The sequence below is a fragment of the Bombyx mori genome, chromosome 23, assembly GCF_030269925.1.
Source record: "Bombyx mori chromosome 23, ASM3026992v2".
NCBI classification, from domain to species: Eukaryota; Metazoa; Arthropoda; class Insecta; order Lepidoptera; family Bombycidae; genus Bombyx; species Bombyx mori.
Window position 1 is genome coordinate 7,739,773 of NC_085129.1, and position 20,922 is coordinate 7,760,694.

The 20,922-nt window shown below is 33.3% G+C and overlaps 1 protein-coding gene across 1 annotated transcript; it reads left to right on the forward strand.

Annotated features, from left to right (window-relative positions):
• The first annotated feature begins 2,558 nt into the window (after window positions 1–2,558).
• LOC101741366 (protein TAPT1 homolog) lies at window positions 2,559–14,181 on the forward strand. The gene is made up of 10 exons (XM_038019151.2): window positions 2,559–3,133; window positions 3,213–3,477; window positions 3,585–3,898; window positions 5,494–5,591; window positions 5,668–5,906; window positions 5,985–6,173; window positions 9,531–9,680; window positions 10,885–11,005; window positions 11,954–12,097; window positions 12,672–14,181. Exons 1-10 carry the CDS (start codon window positions 3,007–3,009, stop codon window positions 12,837–12,839), a joined length of 1,815 nt encoding a protein of 604 aa, XP_037875079.1. The 5' UTR covers window positions 2,559–3,006; the 3' UTR covers window positions 12,840–14,181.
• The last annotated feature ends 6,741 nt before the right edge of the window (window positions 14,182–20,922 follow it).

A 20,922-nucleotide genomic window follows, 5' to 3' on the forward strand; every position in this document is an offset into this window, starting at 1 on the left:
TACGGCATTATGAAGAAGAAAAAAACAATACTATGAACTAAATTACTATTGTTGAAACGCTATCTCGAGAAACTGTACTCATTACGCGGACCAATCGGATACGAGCAATGTCACGCGATAAGCGCCTACACGTTGATTGGTCAGAATGACGGAACTAAAAAGTGTCGTGACAACTTTTCGTAAGAGTTTTTTCCGTCTAGCCCCCTTTCACAACGCGCGATAAGGAACTTCGTTCCAATAATTCTATGTCTTCGTCAAGGCTAGGCCACCAGACATAGTAACGTGAAAGTGCTTTCATAGCAGACATGCCAGGATGTCCTCGATGAAGGTATGTAAGAATGGCCTTGTAGTGCCGCTGTAGGTATAACGATGCGTCCTTGCCTCATAAGTATCTTATTTTCAACAGATAATTCATTCCGGTTTCTGTAGAATAGTTTCATTTTTAGATTATATTCTGATTCTCTCCGGCCGGTTTTTAAATTTTGACAAACTTTTGTGAGTATATGAGATTTTTTGAAGTTTTTTTCATAAGTAACTGTTCTGATAGGTTAAGGTCAGTCATTCGAGTGCTCAGAAGACGTAGTTCTATTTTATGTACAAGCCCTTCTGTCTCGGAGTGTTCCGTTTCAGGGTTTGGTAATCTGGAAAGGTAGTCAGCTAACGTATTATTTTCACCTTTCCTGTAGTAAATGTCATATTGATAACTTCCCACTACTAGGGCCCATCTTACCAATCGGTTATTGGCTAGTTTAGGAAGGTTACGGCGTGCTCCCATAATATGTATAAGAGGCTTATGGTCCGTAACTAGAATAAATTTCGTTCCTCTCAATTACTGATCAATGTTTTAATACCAAATACTATATATTAAAGCCTCACGATCAATAACGAAATATTTCATTGCCGCTGATCGTAGTTTCCTTGAAGTAAAAGCAATTAATTTAAAAAAAAGAACATTGGTCTCTTTAATTAATTGTGGTTTCTTTTTATTATTTTATTGTTTAATCAAGGAGATTCATGTTTTTACATTGTAACACGACAGCAAAAAAAAGTATAATAGATTTTGAGTATTTCTCGTTCTCTTTTGGTAGAATTTAGTAGATTTTAACCTCCACAAGCATTAGATTCGTCGAATAAAACCTGGTCACACTGCTAATAATATACTGTGCACGATGGCCTAAAGGTCTAGAAACCAGGCCATAAACTCCACAAAAAAAAAAAAAACTGTGCACGACTTTTTGGCGGGAACGCGAGGAGTGAAGTTGTGTGATTTGTTTTATTTTGTCTATTTAGTGTTTCTTCAGGTTTAAATGTGTAATAACGGTGGTTTATTAACTGTTTAATATCTGTGAAAGTGCACAAATGTGGGAAAATGAAACAAAGCCGCTGGACGCAACTTCTCGGGATCCTCCAAAAAGTCCACTGAAAAAATCTTAGTAAATGACAACCATTTTACTAAGATTATATTTCATTCCATATCATCTCATTTCATTTAATTTCATCCCAGTTGATTAACGTCTCAAATTAATCATTTTCATTTCATTTCACTCCATATTATCATTTTTCATAAAAATAAGAATATAAATTAAAATAAGACATGACTTAAAGGTCTTACTTACCAGGTCATAAAATCACTTAAAAAAAAAAACATATATATATATACCGGTAAAATGGGGCGATTAGGGATTGAAAGGCGAATCGGGAAAAAAACGGGAAAATCTTTCGACGCTCAATATAAGATTTATATTCGTTGCAAAATCTTCCATTTTTTGTAGTTTAATAGTAGAATGTTGAAAGTTCACAAAACAACTCTGATATGCATGATAATAGCTGCTAACTTATAAAAAATCGCGTTTCAAATTAACTTCCTGTGGTGGTAATTATTTTAGTGCTAGAAACTTTGCTCTCTTTTATTTATTTGATAATAATAGAAGACGACTATGATTTATAAACGTTATTTAGTGTTTGAACCAGCATATATATTAAAGGTAAGTCTCAGTTGTTATTGGTTTTAATGTATTTGATTAAATAAAAATACATGTAAAAATCTGTTGTTTTTGGGGATATTGGGGACGTCTTAGGTACAAATAACAACGAAAAAGGGGTCAATTGGGATGACAGTACGTGAAATGGAAACGACCTAAGTATAAATAGGTACAGGTTTGTAGGGTTGTCTATATAGTTATAACAATATTTTTTAAATTTGTTGGTAAAAATCTGGTTTATTCGAAGCGAAATTGGGAATAAGTCTTTAGTTAAAATAGATAAGCAATTTAAAATAAGTAAGTCGATTTTGCAGAGACATGTAACAAGATCAATGAAATCTCAAGGTGGACAAAAATGTCTAAGTAATACATAATAAAATATTTAATATTTGTTCAGAGTGGGGGTATTCATCTGATTAATCCATGGAATAACCGATACACCTAATCTCTCAACCCAGATAGAAATATCAGCACTGTCGATTGCACCTATAATTGAGGTGATGTCTGCCATGTACTTTTGTCAGTTTTTAATTTTTTTTTATTGATGATCACTTTGTTGGTGCAACTAAATAAATAAATAAATTAAAACTATATATAAAAATAAAAGTAGTGCCAACCCTAGCAAATTTCTCATTTCGTCCCAATTAACCGCAATTTTCGGGTAAATAGGGATTACACCTATTTTTGCATTTTTTGCTTAAACTGGAATGCTAGTTGCATAATTTTAAATTAGACAACAAAGATGCCCCCAAGACTCAATCATTTTGATCCTGATATAGCATTATATACATCAACAACTACCTTAAAATTGCTCATAAAGTTGGAATTTGTCCCGAATCGCCCCATTTTACGGTATATACTGTGCACTGTGTATTGGGTACATTAAATAATATTCCAATATTTCCAATCATAAATATTATTTCATGGATTTCCTCTTTTTTAACAAGTCTAAATTATGATTAATAAGACACCAGCAACCTAATTTGTTTAGTAATGTGATTGAGATCTCTTACATATTAAGAAAATGAGTACAACGAACAATGAAATTTACGACCAACCCAAAAGGTTACGTTTTAAGTCAGTAACCAATGTTCAGCAATCTTCTAATGAAATAACTTCTACAGCAATTGGAAAAGATATTAGATGTAGAGGTAAACATTAAAATACTAAAAGTTTTTATGTCTTAATGTAAAAAGCAATCACTATTCAAATATTTTTTAATGATTACAGATGAGGAGAAATCTGCCTCTCTTTTCGCTTTTTTACATGTAGAGCTTACACGAGGCTATTTACTTGAACATGATGAAGAAAGGTTTTCAGCAAGACGAGAAAAAGTGTATTCTTTTATAAAAATCCCTCAAGAATTAGAAAAATTCATGGCCTATGGTTTCTTCCAGTGTGCAGATTCTTTGTTATTTGTTTACACATTTCTTCCTCTAAGATTCTTAATAGCATTTTGGTCATTCTGTAATAGGTTATTTAGAAACTGTTTTGGGTAAGTTCATTTAAAAAAAAAAACTATTTTATGAGATCTCTAAAATTTATCTACAATTTAATTACATAGTAGAAACTTAATAAAACACTACTATTGGATGATTGCAGATTTTCTTCACACTATTCTAAAAGTATTTTGAAGCCAGCTGAAACTTGTGATGTCTTAAAAGGATTTATTTTGTTAGTGTGCAGTATATTAATGTGTTACATAGACACAAATATGATGTATCATCTAGTTAAAAGCCAGAGTGTTATGAAATTATATATATTTTACAACATGCTGGAAGTTGGTGATAGACTGTTCTCAGCTTTTGGCCAAGATACAATTGATGCTTTGTTCTGGACAGCGACAGAACCAAGAGACAGAAGAAGGGAACATTTAGGAGTTATTCCGCATTTATTATTTGCAATGACCTATGTTTGTATCCTTTGCTAATTTAAAGAAATATTATAAAAATCTTATAAGATGTGCATAGATTTTGTAAATGGTTATAAGTACTGATTATCATAGTAAGAATTTTAATTATTTGGTACTGCATATTTTAAATAAGTTTTAGTATTTATATGTATGAATTTGATTATCATGATTGATTAATATTAAGCTTTAATCATTTGCATTAGAAACCTTTTTTCTCAGATAGCTGCATTGTCATTAATGTTTTAGTTTGCAAAAACAACACACTGCTTGCTCTTGTTTCACCTGGAATAATACAAATTGGACTATTTAAAAATCCAGTAATTACCTATGCATTCTCAGTATAAATTTGAATTATCAAATGATTAACTAAAATATGATCTACTACTATCAGATGATTAACTTTATATGAAAAGAATAAATTCCTAAACGAGATTAGCCAAAAAAATTAAAATAAGTAGTTAATTGGAATTAAAATTAAAATAATTGGAATATTCAATATTCATTGCAAATTACATTCTATTAACAAAAAAATATTTAGTAACAAATAAAATAATAATAAGTTGAGAGTACCCAGCAACAAATTTATCAAACGTTGAATATGGTACATCTTAACATAATAATAGTGTTTTATTGTATGTATATTTTTATGCACCATGGATAAGTACTGTAAAGATTTTGATGAAATTTGGTATTCGATAAACTATTACCCAAGTCTGCATATTATTATGTATATAGCAAATTCTTTAGCGCCGGAAAATATCTTAGGAAAATTCAAAAACCAAGTCTGAGTGCAAATCACAATTTCTGTGACAAAAAAATACAGTACAGCATATATGTTCAGTCAAAGTAGAGCGCAATATGAAACAGTGTTAAACAAGATTATCTCATCATGTAAATAATGGGGTTAGGGGAAGAAGGGTACGAAATTGGCCAGATAATTTACCACTAAATTTATCAATTCTGTTTTTAAAACAAAACAAAAAAAAATCTTACATAAAATATGTAGGAACATAATAAACAAATACCATATAAAATGAAATAAAACTCCAAGTCAGTGTGTTAACATCTCAGATCAATCAGTTTCTTGTGTATTTCAAATTTTCTGCATTAAGAACAGTCTTTATTGTTGAAGTTGCTAAAAGCAATCCAGCACAAATTTGAGATTGATGTTCACCAATATCTAATCTTCTAATCATTTGTTTATTTTCCAGGGAAATGCTTTTTTTGCTTTATTTTCTTGTTTTTTTATTATCATTATCATTATATCACCTATGCTAAAAACTAAAAATCACAATATTTGTCACTATATCAATCATTATATTATATAAATTTATAATAATAATAATGGTAAGAAATGTTTGACACTGTAGGAATGAGGAAACACACATAAACTGATTTGGATATTGGGAAGCCTAATGCTGTGTGCAAATTCGGTGAATCCCACAATTCAAATAAAAAACTATAAACTAAACTAAACCAAAAAACCAATAGCACAAAATGAAACAGCAATATGCAGGATCTTACTGTTAACTGCTAATGATTAATTTCTGAACCCCTCGTTCTGCTATTGTAAAATGTTTCCTTAATTAAATTTATCAGTTTTACACAGTATTTTGGTGCTATTCCAGGCTACAACACTTAATGTAGCGTTTAATTCAAATAACAAAAGTCTTCTGATCATTATGATGTCAAATAATGTGAGTGTCATGAATTTTTTCTAGTTTTCATGTTACATAAGTATATTTTTATTAACGATTGAGAATTATTTTACAGTTTGTAGAGCTAAAAGGAAGTGTCTTCAAGAAATTCGATAAGAACAATTTGTTTCAAGTGTCCTGCAGTGATGTCCGAGAAAGATTACATCTTTCTGTACTTCTTTTCATAGTAGTTTTACAAACCATGAAGGAATATATGTGGAAAGAGGAAAGGTTTTGGATTCTGGCACCTGATTGTATACTTGTACTAACTTTTGAAGTTATTATTGATTGGGTGAAACATGCCTTTATAACCAGGTATAAGCATTTTTGATAGATGAAATGATTTACAATGTTTTTATATTGTGTATCCATTTTAGTTGTTTTTCTGAACAGATTTAATGAAATTCCATACGGAGTGTACAGGGAGTACACTGTCAGTTTGGCATATGATGTAGCACAAACAAGACAAAAGTATGCCTTTTCTGATCATTCTGACTTGGTCGCTAGGAGGATGGGTTTCATTCCATTACCTCTAGGTGTTGTAATAACACGAGTTTTGGTACACGCTGTCAAAGTTGATGGGTGAGTTGAAAATCACGTATTTATTTTTGTATGAGATTTTATCATAATATCGTTTCGATCGCCATCATAGGGTATGATGGCCAACCTGTTTGACAGGGGTTAGGATTGCTCATAAATGTACTGGGAATACAGTATAGCTAAATCACTTGCTGAGGACGTGTCAGAGCACTCTGAAAGTACCTAGAAAATGAAAAATAAACAATTCATTTCAGAACTGGGTATAATAAATCAAATTAAAAAAACCCACTAAATATGTCGTATGCCACTGACTTCACTGACTGACTGAGTAATCAGTGAAAACCAAAATTTGTAATGAAATGTAATTTATAGTAATTTGGGAATTACGACGAAGGAAGACCTTCCACTGATCGGGTGGTATTGCTCGGTAGACCGACGCATGCGTCATGATAATCGCCTTATCGTTGCCGCCGCTGACTACTCCCCGAATCCTGATCATGCAGGAGCCAGTCACCGTCGACGCCCTAGACACGTCCTTACGGATCCATCAGATCCAATAACCTTTGCATTAGATGCCTTCAGCTCTAATACTAGGGGCAGGCTTGGGGACCCCGGTAACCGTACTCGTCGAACTCGACAAAGAGGTCGACTTGCAACCTAACCCATGCATCAGCCCGCTGAGTTTCTCGCCGGATCTTCTCAGCGGGTCGCGATTCCGATCCGGTAGTAGATTCATTCGCGAAACAATTGCTCTTGAGTTGTTAGGTCTCCTTCGGAGGCGCTCGGGCAGTTGTTAGCAAATCCCACCCCTCTTGGCTGAGCCTTTGCTCGCCCACCTGTCCTGGTGAAACTGGAAAGGCCTTCGGGCCACCAGTAAACTTTCAATCAAAAAAAAAAAAAAAAGACCGACGCTGGTCCGAATGTTGTTGTTCGGAACTTGTATTACATGCAAGCTTATTTTGAAAATGTCTTGAGCGAGATTCAGTCATCTGTCAAATATCTTGTGTTTTTATGATGGCTATCCGCCACAGTAACTTTGCCGAGGCTGTGAAAAGCGCTAACTTTTGTTTGAGATGCTGAATTTAAAACAAAATACTACAAATGAGAATCTCCTAAAGATATTTTTGGTACTAACGTTTACCTGTGTACGTTTTACTGTTTTTTTTTTATATAAGCATACGACGTGTTGCTTAATTTAACGATAAGTGGGCACCAGAGGTTGGGCCTGCTCATAATTACTCGGGGGGAAAAAGAAAAAATAACCCCTTTTTTTAATTACTGAGAAAATTCAAATCCTTCGAAAACCTGAACATTTTTGACTAATTACTTCCTTGACCATATTTTTTTAAATATTTCTGATTTTTTTGTATCAGCAATTAAGTAGCACTGCTGTACACCATGACTTAGCAATCCTGTGTAGTTTTTACATATACAAATACCATTACATATACAAATACCTGTAGTTTTTACATAAAAATTCATTAGTAGTAGAATCAGAGTTAGTTTTTGCCTTAAAATTTTGAAAGATTTTACTTTCTGTCCATTGTCACTCATTGTGATGTAAAAAAAGTATGGACGATACTATCGCAAGTTTTTTAAAATATGGATACATTCATATATATAATTAAATATATATAATAAATTATAATATGAATTATAATTCAGAGGAACTGTGAAAGTAGCCCCGTAAATTACCAAATTAAAGAGAACAGTTAACGTGGTATCGACATATGATGCATAGAGAGAAGATGCATGTGACTAGCAGATTTATGGAAATGGTAGTGCAAGGTAGAGGTGGAAGAGGTCGACCTATGAAGACATGGATGGAGTGTGTGAATGTCGATATAAGAGAGTGAGAAGTGAGTGTTGTGATGAAGGCTGATAGAAGAGAATGGAATAGAAAAATTTGCACCGACCCCACCTAGTGGGATAAGGTGGAGAAAAGGAAGAAGATTTTTTTTTTTTTGGGGCGGACGAGCTCACTGCCCACTTGGTGTAATGTGATTACCGGAGCCCATAGACATCAAAACTGTAAATTCCGCCACCCACCGCTACCGTTTTTAGAGGACGACGGCTGCCCCACCCTTCAAACGCATTCCTGCCGGCAGACATAGGCAGGGTTGTAGTACCTACCCGTGCGGACTCACAAGACCCCCTACCACTAATATTTATGACTATTAAGACAGTCCAGTTCTTACACGATATCATTAATACATTTTTGGGTCTCATTCGTTTGATCACACTGATTGTAATAACGTGGGGCTCTCCGTAGATATATAAAATACATTTAGTGAAATATGTGCCCTTAAAATGTACACACGCAAACACAGAGTAGTTCATGTAAAAGCAATCCAAAAAAAAAGTATTTTTACTACTAGTGTGAGTTTATGTATTAGAAGTGGTAAGTTGTAAAATTAATAGCTTTTTTAGAGTCTATATGTGTAATTTATGTCCATTTAAAGTTTTTATAATGCAAAAAACATCGACAAAAAGAAAAACAGAAAATAGATAGAAAAACAGATGAGTCGTCTATTATCAAAGGTGGCAATCTGTACATTTGGACAAAAAATTTTTATTGATATGTCAATACAGATTTATTTGAATATAATCGTCTCCTTCAAAGAATACGGTTCAAAACCTGCATTAAATAAAGGTTAATAGTTAACCTGTTATTTATCTAAGATGTCGTTCCGAAGAGTTTTGTGACTGCCAATGGAATACAAAGTCAATAATTCGTTTTTCTGATTTACCAATCATTGTCCAAAAGTCAGATTGCCGCCTTTGATAATAGTCGACTCAGATATCATAGATATTATCATAGATAGATAGGAAACAAAAATTCAAATCTTGGATCGTTTACGTAGTACTATAGATAATGAGTAATTATGAATGAAGCCACGATATTCTTAGCTAGGTTAAGGTAGTTTACAATAGGCAGGTTTTCTTGAAAGATGTTTTACTTTTGTTTTGCTTGAATATATGGCTGAATTGAGCACATACTGGGAGTTTTTTCGTTTTAAACGGGTTTTACACAGCAAAATCGGTATTCATCATGTCCCCGTCGACTAGGGAAATAAGTAATCAACTATTTATATCCACTAATAATGCAAAAATATAACAGACTTTACTTTACGGTAGGCAGCGGCTTGGCTCTATCCTTGGCATTGCTGACTTCCATGAGCGACGGTAACCGTTCACCATCAGGTGGGCCGTATGCTCGTCTACCTACAAGGGCAATACAAAAAGGATGTAATGGCAAATTGAACTCAATGCTGCTTTTTTTGTGAATATGTGATCACGATCGCTTGCTGACTTATACCTAAGTATTATAAATATCGGATTTACGAGCATTCAAATCATACTGCCGATAAAGCAAATTGGATAAAAAAAATGTTGCAGATTTCCAGCATTCCTTTTGATATTAATTGCATATTTATGCTTGATATCGCTAAGAGTGCTTGTATCCATCGTAATACTGGGTAAAGCCTGCGACTTAATCGTTCTACACCAATCTGAAAAGAATGAAAGCCATCACACCACACCGAAAAGGTACAAAAATATTTTATTAAGTTATTTATTTATTATCAAGGGCAAGATTATTTCACAATTGCAATGGCGTTGAATACAGATTTATTATTATTCATCCGAAGAGAAATAATATTAAGATTCGATTGATTCCGATTTCGGTAAATTTTTACTTGTCGCTATGTACTGGAAATGTTATTGGCTGTCTCTTCGTTTTATATTAATATAAAAATAGACCAAAAACACTAAAGCTAAAAACACTAGAGCTAACAAGGAAAGTATTAGGTAATTGTTAGATTTCATCAAGCAGTAATTGTTATAAATACCTTACAAATCAGAAAATTCGAATGGAAATCAGTAAGACCGGAAGAACAATTAAAATCATTCGAAAAAAACACTGTGCAAGACTAAACTAAAATATATAAATTCCGTTGAAATTGAGTTAATTTTCCAATTTGCTTTACGAGATTTTAACACTTAATATAAAAATAAATTATCACTGTTTGAAAAATAGGATCAACAGGAATTTTCTTGAATGACGAGCTTAATGCTTATTAATTTATGGGCATCAATAAATAAAATAATTATACAAATGATTGGTATCTTATACAATATATAAAAATGAATGGTTATTGAGTTTTGTAATAAAATAGTGTTTTATTTAGTTAAATTAGATATGGATATAATGGATTTACGAAATTTTATTTATTATTTATTTAAAAAAGAACCCCGTGTATCAAGTCAAATCAGTAAAATCAAGATGAATACGCAAGATCAAGATCGAACAAGCAAAACCAAGACCAAGAACAAGATTGTCCCAATCTTTGTCTTTTTCTTGATTGGCTCATTTATTTGTAGGACTAGATCATATCGAGGGGTGAAAAGCTATTTGGTTTAAGCGACATTTTTGAAACTACAGGAGAGTCATTTAAAGCTTAAATTTTGGAAATAATATAATGAAAAAAAAACTTTGGTTTGAATGGTGTAAACATAATTGAAGTTCGATTAAAAACATCAATTGATTGATGATTTCATGCTAATCCCAAATCAAACCTTTCATTATAAAAATGAATTTCGCGTCTTAAGTGAAATGTCGCTTAAACCAAACAACCTTTCGCCTCTCGATATAAACGATAAGATTAATCAATAAGTAGTCTAATGAGCATTCACGCTATCATTAAAGTTTCAAAAAAGCTTAGTTTTATTAATATTTAAAAAAATATTTCAGGGAACAGAGAGATTTCTATGCTAGAGAATCTCCATGTACTCCTAAAGCCGCAGAAGTTGTCGTGGAACCGCAAAAAAAATCGGTACAGCTTAAATTTGTTATTCCAGAGAACACTATTTTGGTAATTATTTCCAATTCATAATATACATTGACTAATAGATAGTTTCCGCGACGCCCAAACTAACCATTGAGCTTATAAAGTTCAAATTTCAACAGCGCATCCATATAAGGACACAGTCACAATCATTAAGTTTTTTGGATACATTTTATATATGGAGGGTAGAACTAGGGACGACCATTTTGTATAAAGGACTAGTTGAAAAAGTGTAAACCTGTAAACAGCAAGTTATTGTTGGAAGCCTCACCGAAATAGCGCTAGTGCAGGAAATGGAAATTATATGAATATAGCAGATTTAAATGAGTGAAGTGCGCTGGGTTGAAAAAATTAATATTTTTCGTACTTAAAAATTTGCAGTATTTAAAATTTCAACTATTTATTTTTATTATTGTTTACGTAGGAAGTGTTTCTTCCTTCCTATTTTAATATTTTACTCTAATAGTTTATGGCGCTGTTTTTAAAATTTTTCCACTTGCTACTATGGCGCCACCTTCATTGGCTGCCATTCAGCTTACACTTTTTAATACATTGAAATGCTCCTCCTTACTTCTACCCTCCATAAAGTCGTGACGTATAAACCAGAGACGTCGATATTAAAGTTTGTTTATCCGATTTTGGCTTTGTAATCCACAAAAAAACATCTCTAGATAATAATAAACTCACTAGACGTCATTAAATCTATTTTTTTTTTTTAGTTTGGTATAAGTATATAGTTTATTTAGTAGTTTCTTTGTAATTAATATTTTTAAGATACTTCAATACAGATGAGGCACGTGCGGCCTCTTTATGCCAAGTGGCCGCCATTGTCTCTGTTTCGGGGGCATAACCAAACGACTGCTATCGTTTAATGATTGTAATAATTACTCTCAAAAATCAGACTTTTATAAAACAATTATTAGGTTATAATAGGAATTATTATTTTTGTCTCAGTTAGTGTAATGTTATTTTCAGGCAGAGCCACTTGTGGACGCCTCAGTCGGTGCTGCGGCTATTTTCTCTAATAGTGCCATCGACTTGAATGGTGTTTGTTATCTCAATGACAAAATGAATGCACAAATAAAGCAGGAAGTTACAGATTATCTCGAGTCCGAAGTGGTACGGTATAATCTCTTTTTGGCTCTACAGTCAAATTTTATTAATTAATTTGTTATGTTCTTCTATCTGAACGTCTTCATTCTGTTTGCTATATACAATTCACAGAACATTATTCATTAGTACGACAAGTACACTACAAAGACTTAGGATAACGTCCTTACGTACTAAATATTTATCTGTCAGCCCTCAAATAGATATAGATAAAAGCTAAAACGTGAATGAAGAGTAACGATGCATGCTTAATTTTGTAACTTTATACAAAATTAACCTTATGCCTTCCTTTTTACCCATTTTATCGCAGTGCTATGTTAAATTACTAATGACTTAACCCTCAGACACAGCCCACTGAGTTTCGGTGGTAGATTCTGCGAAGCACGGCTCTTGCTAGGGTTCGTGTTAGCAACGTCGTCAGGTTTGAGCCCCGTGAGCTCACCTACTAGTTAAGGCGACGCTGATATAGCCTCTCAAGGCTAACAGCTTAGGTAGAAAAAAAAAGAATGAATTCTTGTTTTTAATTGTTGGCTCAATTTCACGATTTTTAAATAACTGGAAGTACTAAGTTAATTATTTTTAGGTGGATTTAAGTAGAAGCGCTCCAGATATAAAGGCCGCTGCGGGCGCAGAGACCCAGCCCGAGGAGGAGCGTCCGCTCTCGCCGGACGCCGAGGGTCTCAAACGTCGATCTGAATCCGAACCAAACCTTGTGAAGCCAGAAGACGAAACAGCATTGAGCGAATTTTAATATTTTAATTCCTGTCATATGTTTCTCTAGTCTCAATTAACGTTGATTATTCAACAATTTTTTTTTATTGCTTGGATAGGTGGACGAGCTCACAGCCCACCTGGTATTAAGTGATCACTGGAGTCCATAAACATCTACAACGTAAATGCCCCACCTTTCAAACCGAAACGCATTACTGCTTTACGGCAGAAAAAGGCAGGGTAGTGGTACCTACCCGCGCGGACTCACAAGAGGTCCTACCACCAGTACTAAATTACTACTAACTAGTTACTAAATTAGTAACTTAAAATTCAAGTTCGTAAACCTCTACATTTAAGTCCGAGAGATGCACGTATCCATTTTTTTTAAAGATAAATTTGAAATTATAATTGGCTCTAATTATATTCAATCCATATATCAATTAAAAAGTGTGATTAGAGGTCGTGATCCGAACAAACAAAGCACATACGAAAAGGTTACACCAATATGATATATGAAAAAAAACTAGACGAACCGTATTATAATGTTGAAGTTGAGATGTATTTGAAAGAAGAAGTGAAAGTATGTTGGAAGTGATTTTATATTGACAAGATTAATTGCTTAGGATGTGAACTCCTAATAAATTAATCACCTAATTTAATAAATAATTTATTGTTTTTCTTTTATTTTACGAGGTGGGGTGGATACAATTTGTATACATTTTATTATAATGTATCGGTTCGATTTACTGTTTTATGACGAGCCGTTTGCTGGATATCAGCCTTCTTTTCAAATGGCGGGTATTTGTTAAAGATTAAATTGAATAGGTTACTACTACTACTACTAAAGAATAATGTGGAGGTAGTAAGAAGGCTGGGCTGCTACTGGTGTTTATTGACCAATGGTCTTACAACTGTTATCAAACTATATTACGAAGAAACCCCTATAAATCTAACAGTGTTTTATTATCGCGTGAAAGCGCAGTTCATATCATACCTATGTATGTATACAAAAAAGGTGCAAAAACTAAATTCTGTACTTTAATTATTCCTCGCTTATTAAATGATATGTTGAGTATAGATTTTCTAACTACATATTTCTGTATACTAGTACAGTAATTTGAAATTGGTGAAATGTAGTTTTGTCTGAATTGTCTTATTATTTTTTGATTAATAATATAAAAAATAATGTATGGGTTGAGTACATTGCGCAACTGAATATTAATTGATATGTAAATATTGATGTAGGTATCCTTAGTGCAGTAAAATTCGTTTTAGTTAGAACTTGCTTTGTCTAGTTATCTTTTATTTATATATCTATCTTAAAAAAAGTGAAATATTGATTTTTAAATTTTAAAACAGTAAATAAAATCGATTAATTATAATGGATTTATCCGTTCTTGATGTCAATCTACAGACTAATGACAAAACAAACGCTGAACAAAATGCTATAAGCAAAGAGCAAAGTACTGCATTATGTCATCTGGATAATCGTGTTATAATCTATGATTGATGGTTACGTCCATCGATATGTTTTGACTTATAATGACGAACACGCAAAATGCGTTGAACCGAATTTTATAAACTTACTGCGTCCATTTTGTAAATTGATAGCTGTAGCGTGTGCTAAGTGCGAGGTTTTTAATGATCTCGATAGCGTAAAAGTTAACTCAAATTCGTATGCAGTTAGGACACCGCCCCTAGTGGAAAACGTAAGAAAACTTTCCAACTCCATACAAATTTGAATTAATTTTTACGCTATCGAGAAAGTTACAAAACTCACACTAAGCCACTAAGAAGTAGAATTGTTCTGCTCAGTAGAAGTTTTTTATCTTACCATAAAAAAATAATTGAAGCATTTGTGATTTAAAAAATCTGCAATACACAAGATTTTATGCAAACAACGCGATAAATAGATTGAGACAACAAACTGTATCTTGGTTTTGTAAGCTTTAACTATAATCTAATTAATGACGTTGTAAATTCAATTATCAATTAATTGCAACTAGACACATTGCGTTTTTATGTGACAACGGGCTTATTCCTTAACATATCTAAAAAAAGTGACTATCAAGTAAAATTTATTAAAGGTAAGTAAAGCAGTTTGTATATCTTTACGATATACAAACAGTAAGTACATAACTTTTCAATTCAAGATATTCAAACCTATTTGATTCACTAAGACTGATAAGATTTGGTGCTTTAATAACGTGACTATTGCTCTGTTTTAATTTTAATTTCATTGTCAGCGTAATCAGTAGTAAATTTATTGTAAAGTAATATAAAAAATTTCAATTAAATATTATTTGCTTTTCATCGTCTATTAGAGCGAAATACACTAACAATTTAAAACCTGAATAAATATTTTTTCGATTCTGCTAAAACTTGAAATTAGTAAATAAGAACGTAGTATTGTTGTACCGAAATGGAATTGAAGATATAACATTGAGGCGACTGAGCGCGTGGTCGCTCACCTGTCCTGGTAAAACTGCTTACGGGCCACTAGTAATCAGTTTTTTTTTAAACCGGTCTACGACACGGAAGGAACTCAAAACGTAGCAAACTTCTCGATAGTCGCAATGAAAGACTGACATTTTTTCACAAATCAAAACTTATATGGCACTCCCCTTCGAATATGAAATTCAGCAAGAGGCAAAGTCTTCTATATTTGTTTGAAAATATTAGATTTAAAACCATTTTCATTATCTAGGAATTTACGTTTGCAGGTGGCGGTTTACAGGCAGTGATACCTTATCCATTGAATAGAAAATAGAAGATTTTTATTGTAAGAAATGTTTGTTAATTGAGCTACTGCTGCAATTAGACTTGTCAGGAGATCAGGGTTGTAGTCAAGTTCCGTGTTCGGTACGACAACAATACCGATGCATAAATAGTTCTGTATTATTCTAAGTTCTTTCATATAATAAATTCATGTATCCATTTGTAAAACAGAATAAATATGGAACACTGCACTTATTGAAAGCCTTCTCACCCACATGAATTACGGCATGACTGAAATAAATTAGTTTTGATATGATGAAAGAAAAATTATTCATTGATTACTCTTCGTAGTGCTTAATATTATAGTGAAACATTCAGTGAGGTTCACGATAAACACAAAACTGTTCTGAAAGCTGTAGCAGAAATATATTTTTATACTAGTATTTATTCACTTATTGCTTGGGTGGGTGGACAAGTTCACGGCCCACCTGGTGTTAAGTGGTTATAAAGCACATCGACATCAACGTAATGCCGCTACCCACCATGAGACGGCACTAAAGTCTCCCATTTTACAGTACAATGGTTGCACCACTCTTAAAGCCGAAACGCATTACTGCTTCACGATAGAAATAGGCAGGGTGATAGTAGGGGAGACCGGGGCAAGATGAAGTTTGGGGCAGGACGGGAAATAAGCTTTTGTCCATGAATGGTAATCGTGTTCGGATCGGTAACGGCACCATTTGCACGAAATTCAGACTGCGCAAGTGCGTCCGAGCAAAGCGAACGCATTGGATCTCGTTTTTGCGTTGTATAGGAAAAAACTGATTTTGCAAGTGTTCTTATCCGGTTTTTGGTTAACAAACTGATGTGCAGACATGTAAGTACTTGAATTAATATAATGTTTTAATCCTCAGCGTGTTGTAGTACTATAACACTTTAAATTCAGATTAGATTTTTGCGCCGGTAAGATTTAAGATTAGAATTGCTTCAACTTATTTGAATACATGTGGGTCGGGGCACAATGATCGGGGCATAACGGAATACTATCCCGTTTTGCCCCTTCCTTGTGGTTTAAATAATTTCTTCTGTGTACCCACTTACCTATCGATAGTATTGCAACCTGGTTAAGCAAGCGTCCATAGGCTACGGTAACCGCTTTCCATCAGGCGAACTGTAAGCTTCTTTGCTGACTTAGTGGTATAAAAAAAGTATAAGTACATATTGTTGTAACTTCTACATAAGCAAGATATATCGTTGCTTTTCTCACAAAGTTTTTTTCTCAGATACAATGGTTCGGAACTATAAACGAAAAACAGATCGTGGCAAATGGGACCCTGAAGTTCTGGGTCTTATGGGTTCTTAATAACAGGATGGGGCTTCCTCGAGCCTCTGCTACATATGATGTTCCGCCGCCATGTAAGAAAATCTCGTGATACTGTGGATGACGACACTGATTCCGGTAACTACTGAGTATGCAGGAAGCACGGTTAACCGGAAAATAACTTCGTGTAATAGCTTATCAGTTGGCTCAGCGAAATCATATAGATAGCCCACTTAATGAAGAAACCGACATGACAGGAGAAGATTGGCGTAAAAAACGAATACACAAAGTTGGAAATAAGAAGATAAAAAGAACTGAAAACAAGCATCAAGCTAAAAGACTCGCCAAAAAAATCGAATCGGAATATAGTTCATCTTAATTGGAGGACGGTGACTGGGCCTGCATCTATTGTGGTTACTTATACTAAGAGTTAACCGAGAGTTGGGCTATCTGCAGTATTTGCCATGGTTGGGCACACGATTCCTGTGCCGAAGTAGATGAAGAAGACGACGAGGCACACATTTGTGAACGCTGTCTGCCCGATTAAAATACGTACTCCTTTTGCCCCATAGCATTTCCCATCTTACCCCGTCCATGGGGCAAGACGGGAAATTTGCCACATTATCGTTAATCATTATTTGTCAAAAAACTTCTGTGATTTTGCTTGATAAAATTATTAATTTTAAGAAACAAATGTATAAGCGTTACTTATTTTCTTAAAGAATTTAATTAAACAGTATAATTGTCTTTGTACAGCGAGTTTTGTCTTAGCTATCTCATCTTGCCCCGGTCTCCCCTACATGTCTACGTGGAATTATTAAATATATTAATTCATATATATATAATATATATAAAATACGCATTACTTAATATTATTAATTACCCAAATTTCTAATTTTTATTTTTGTAATACGATCTTTATGGTTATAATGCTTTATCGTGAATCTTTCGTGAATATGTGTGTATTTTCATAGATTTCCTGTGAGATTTGCACCGGCATAGGCTACGATAGTCTCATCGATTGATACGAGTAAATGGGGTTAACCTGGGTTTATGACGACTACAGAACATTCATTTCATGGTTACATTTTATAACAAATTCTATGTCGTACTCCAAAAAACCCATAAAGTAATTTTTTACGTATGGTAATTTGATTTTTGCCATATGAATGTGTTCAGTGTCGAGATCATCGAAATATCTTCGAAAAAGTGATGTGAAACAAATGAATTTTTAGTTAATCAATTTTGAGATAAAATTGATTGTGGTTTAAACTCAATGAAATTCTCGCTTAAAGAGGTTTCTCACTAACCCGAGTTTCTCGCCAATGCTCCCTCTGAATTTCATTTCGCGATTTTCCGGATTCAAACGCATTCACTATTTTAAGTTTATCACTTAATGACAGTATCTTAGTTTTCCGTTATGACATGATGCAGAACAGAACTTTCCTTCGCAATTGATTAACGATAAACTGAGTAAGTCCGACAAACAGGACGGTACACAGGCGCACGTGTCCATTCGAAAATAATGCGATAAAATAACAACGTTATTTAGTTTCACGAAATAGAATAGGTTTAATATTGACGAGAAAACAATACAAAAACAATGGAAGGAAGTTCTACAAAAGTTAAGATGAGTCATAAAATAGCAGATGTTAAATTTGTAATTAGTTTTTTCACTTGTTCCTCCTAAATAATGTAAATAAATAAAGCTCGACTGTCGCTTATAGAGGTATAGATAAGTAGCAGTCTCACTTACGGAGGTCCATGAGGGAAATCGCTAATAGAGGTTTTGGGAGCTTAAAATGACGGTTCCTGGCTATTACTCTCACTTATAGAGTTTTCTCACTTATCCAGTTCTCACTTACCCAGGTTTGACTGTATTTATATGTCAAAGAAAACAGCCTGATGAAAAATAAATGTTGTGTTGTAAGAATAGTTGTAAATATGTATACTAAAATGTAATTTTAACGATTTTCTGTTATTAATTATAATTTCTGTTATAAATTATAAAAGTTTATTTTCTTTTTTTATGATATAGTCACTTTTTGTACTAAAATGCCTTAATAAACAATTGGTCATTGTTTAAATACCTACTTTATATAAAACTTAAATACGATGTTTACATTTAATGTACTCGACTATTGGACGGGTATATTAAAAATATATCGCGCATACGGTGCGATAACGTCACTTATGCAAATTATATAATTTTTCAGGAGAAACGTTGGAAAATTCAACGTCCTATTTTATTATAGTTCTTATAAAGTTCTGCTAGACCAGTGGTTATCAAACTTATTTCTTTTACCGCCCCCTTTGAAAATCAATTATATTTCAGAGCCCCCCTTTTTTTATACACCCCTAAAACTTAGAACCACAATTTCATTACTTTAATTAATTTAGTTATATTAGTCGGTTCTGATGTTTAAACTAACATTCTAAACTAGACATTTTTACCAGTGAGTGCAAATAAAACCCAACTTTATAATATTAATAATATATTTTAATCAAATTAAAAGGTACAATATAAATATGTATTCAGTTTTCGTTTTTATACTAATCTAATGAGATGGATGAATTTGATGATATATAATAAGTTTGTTGATATCAGGTTCGATTTTACTCAAAAACAGTAGTAAGTCGCCGCGCTTGGTAACTTGCAAATGATTTCTCTTTTTAGTAAGCAGCGTTGTCACAGCGCTAAATCCACGTTTACATAAATATGACGATGGGAATCCTATCAAAAATCGTTCAACGATAGACCACAATCCAGGGTCCAACTGCAGACTTGACTTTTGTAGACAAAATTGTTGGTAGCCATTTTTTGTATTTGATTTTTTATTTCCTCGTTCGTTGTCAGTTTTTTAAGTTCTTCTTCCAACTAGGGTTATATTGCTATGTTGACATTTGAAAAAGGATCTAACACCCAGTCTGGTATTTCCAATTTCAAAATGTCCTGGAATTTTCAATGAAATCACTGTGAAGATTTTTCCAAATGTTGGCAGTAGACGAGCAAGTCGTCGTTGTTGCAGGATACTGATAAATTGGGAAATTATGGAACTCACGTCTGCCGATATTGTGTAGTAGGTGGGTTTTAATTTTAGTAAAATTTAAAATACTATATAAAGTAAATGAAATTACAAATTATACATCGCCCCCTAACCCACATCAACGCCCCCCATCCCACATCAACGCCCCCCATTTTTCTGAGCCCCTTAAGCCCTTCAACAAAGCCCCCAAGAGGGCGGTATCGCCTACTTTGAGAAAGACTAGACTAAAGAAATAAAAACGATAATATTTAAACTAAAACTTTAAAATTAATCAGTAAAAGCAAACATCTCACTGATAACTATTAAAAAATGTATTTTCTCATACTCAGTTCAGTTTTAACAACAATTTCTTAAGTGACTTTATATTATAGTACCGTATGTGCGATATACTACGTTATATATTGCGGGTATACATAAACCACCGCGAGATGACTGTCACAATCTTACGCGCATAATGGTTTAAGTCAATTTCATGTTACAAGCTTTGTCAAAATTTGCACAAGGTAAAGAGACAAACATAACGGTTTCTTCGTCTAGGACATGGAGTTAGGTTTTGGAGCTTAGTATCCTCCTCGTAGTTTTACCCTCCATAGGCTAGAATAACACAATCGTAAAATATGTTGAGATGGGAACGGAAGATAGATATATATATGTATATGGCTTTGTAATAAATGTTAGTCTAACTCGTTTTGGACCTAAATCGTAATTGGTCGGTCAGTTTATTATTAAGCGTGCGGTTTGTACGCATTCACAGATATATTATGTATTATTATTATCCATGAAAGATGCTAGACTGTTAATTAGTGACTATTATTACACCTTTAAATTTCATCAAAAACTTATATTTGAAAAAAGCCTGACGTCGCAGTATGAGCTTGTCGTCGATTGGAAAGATATCTTGAGATTTTAAAATAAAATTACTTAGTTGGCAATAAATATTATAAGCTAATAATGAAATTAATAATATTTTACGTACACTAAATGCTTTTTAATGAAATCAGCATAAAAACAATAAACTGAGCGAAATCTAATACTAT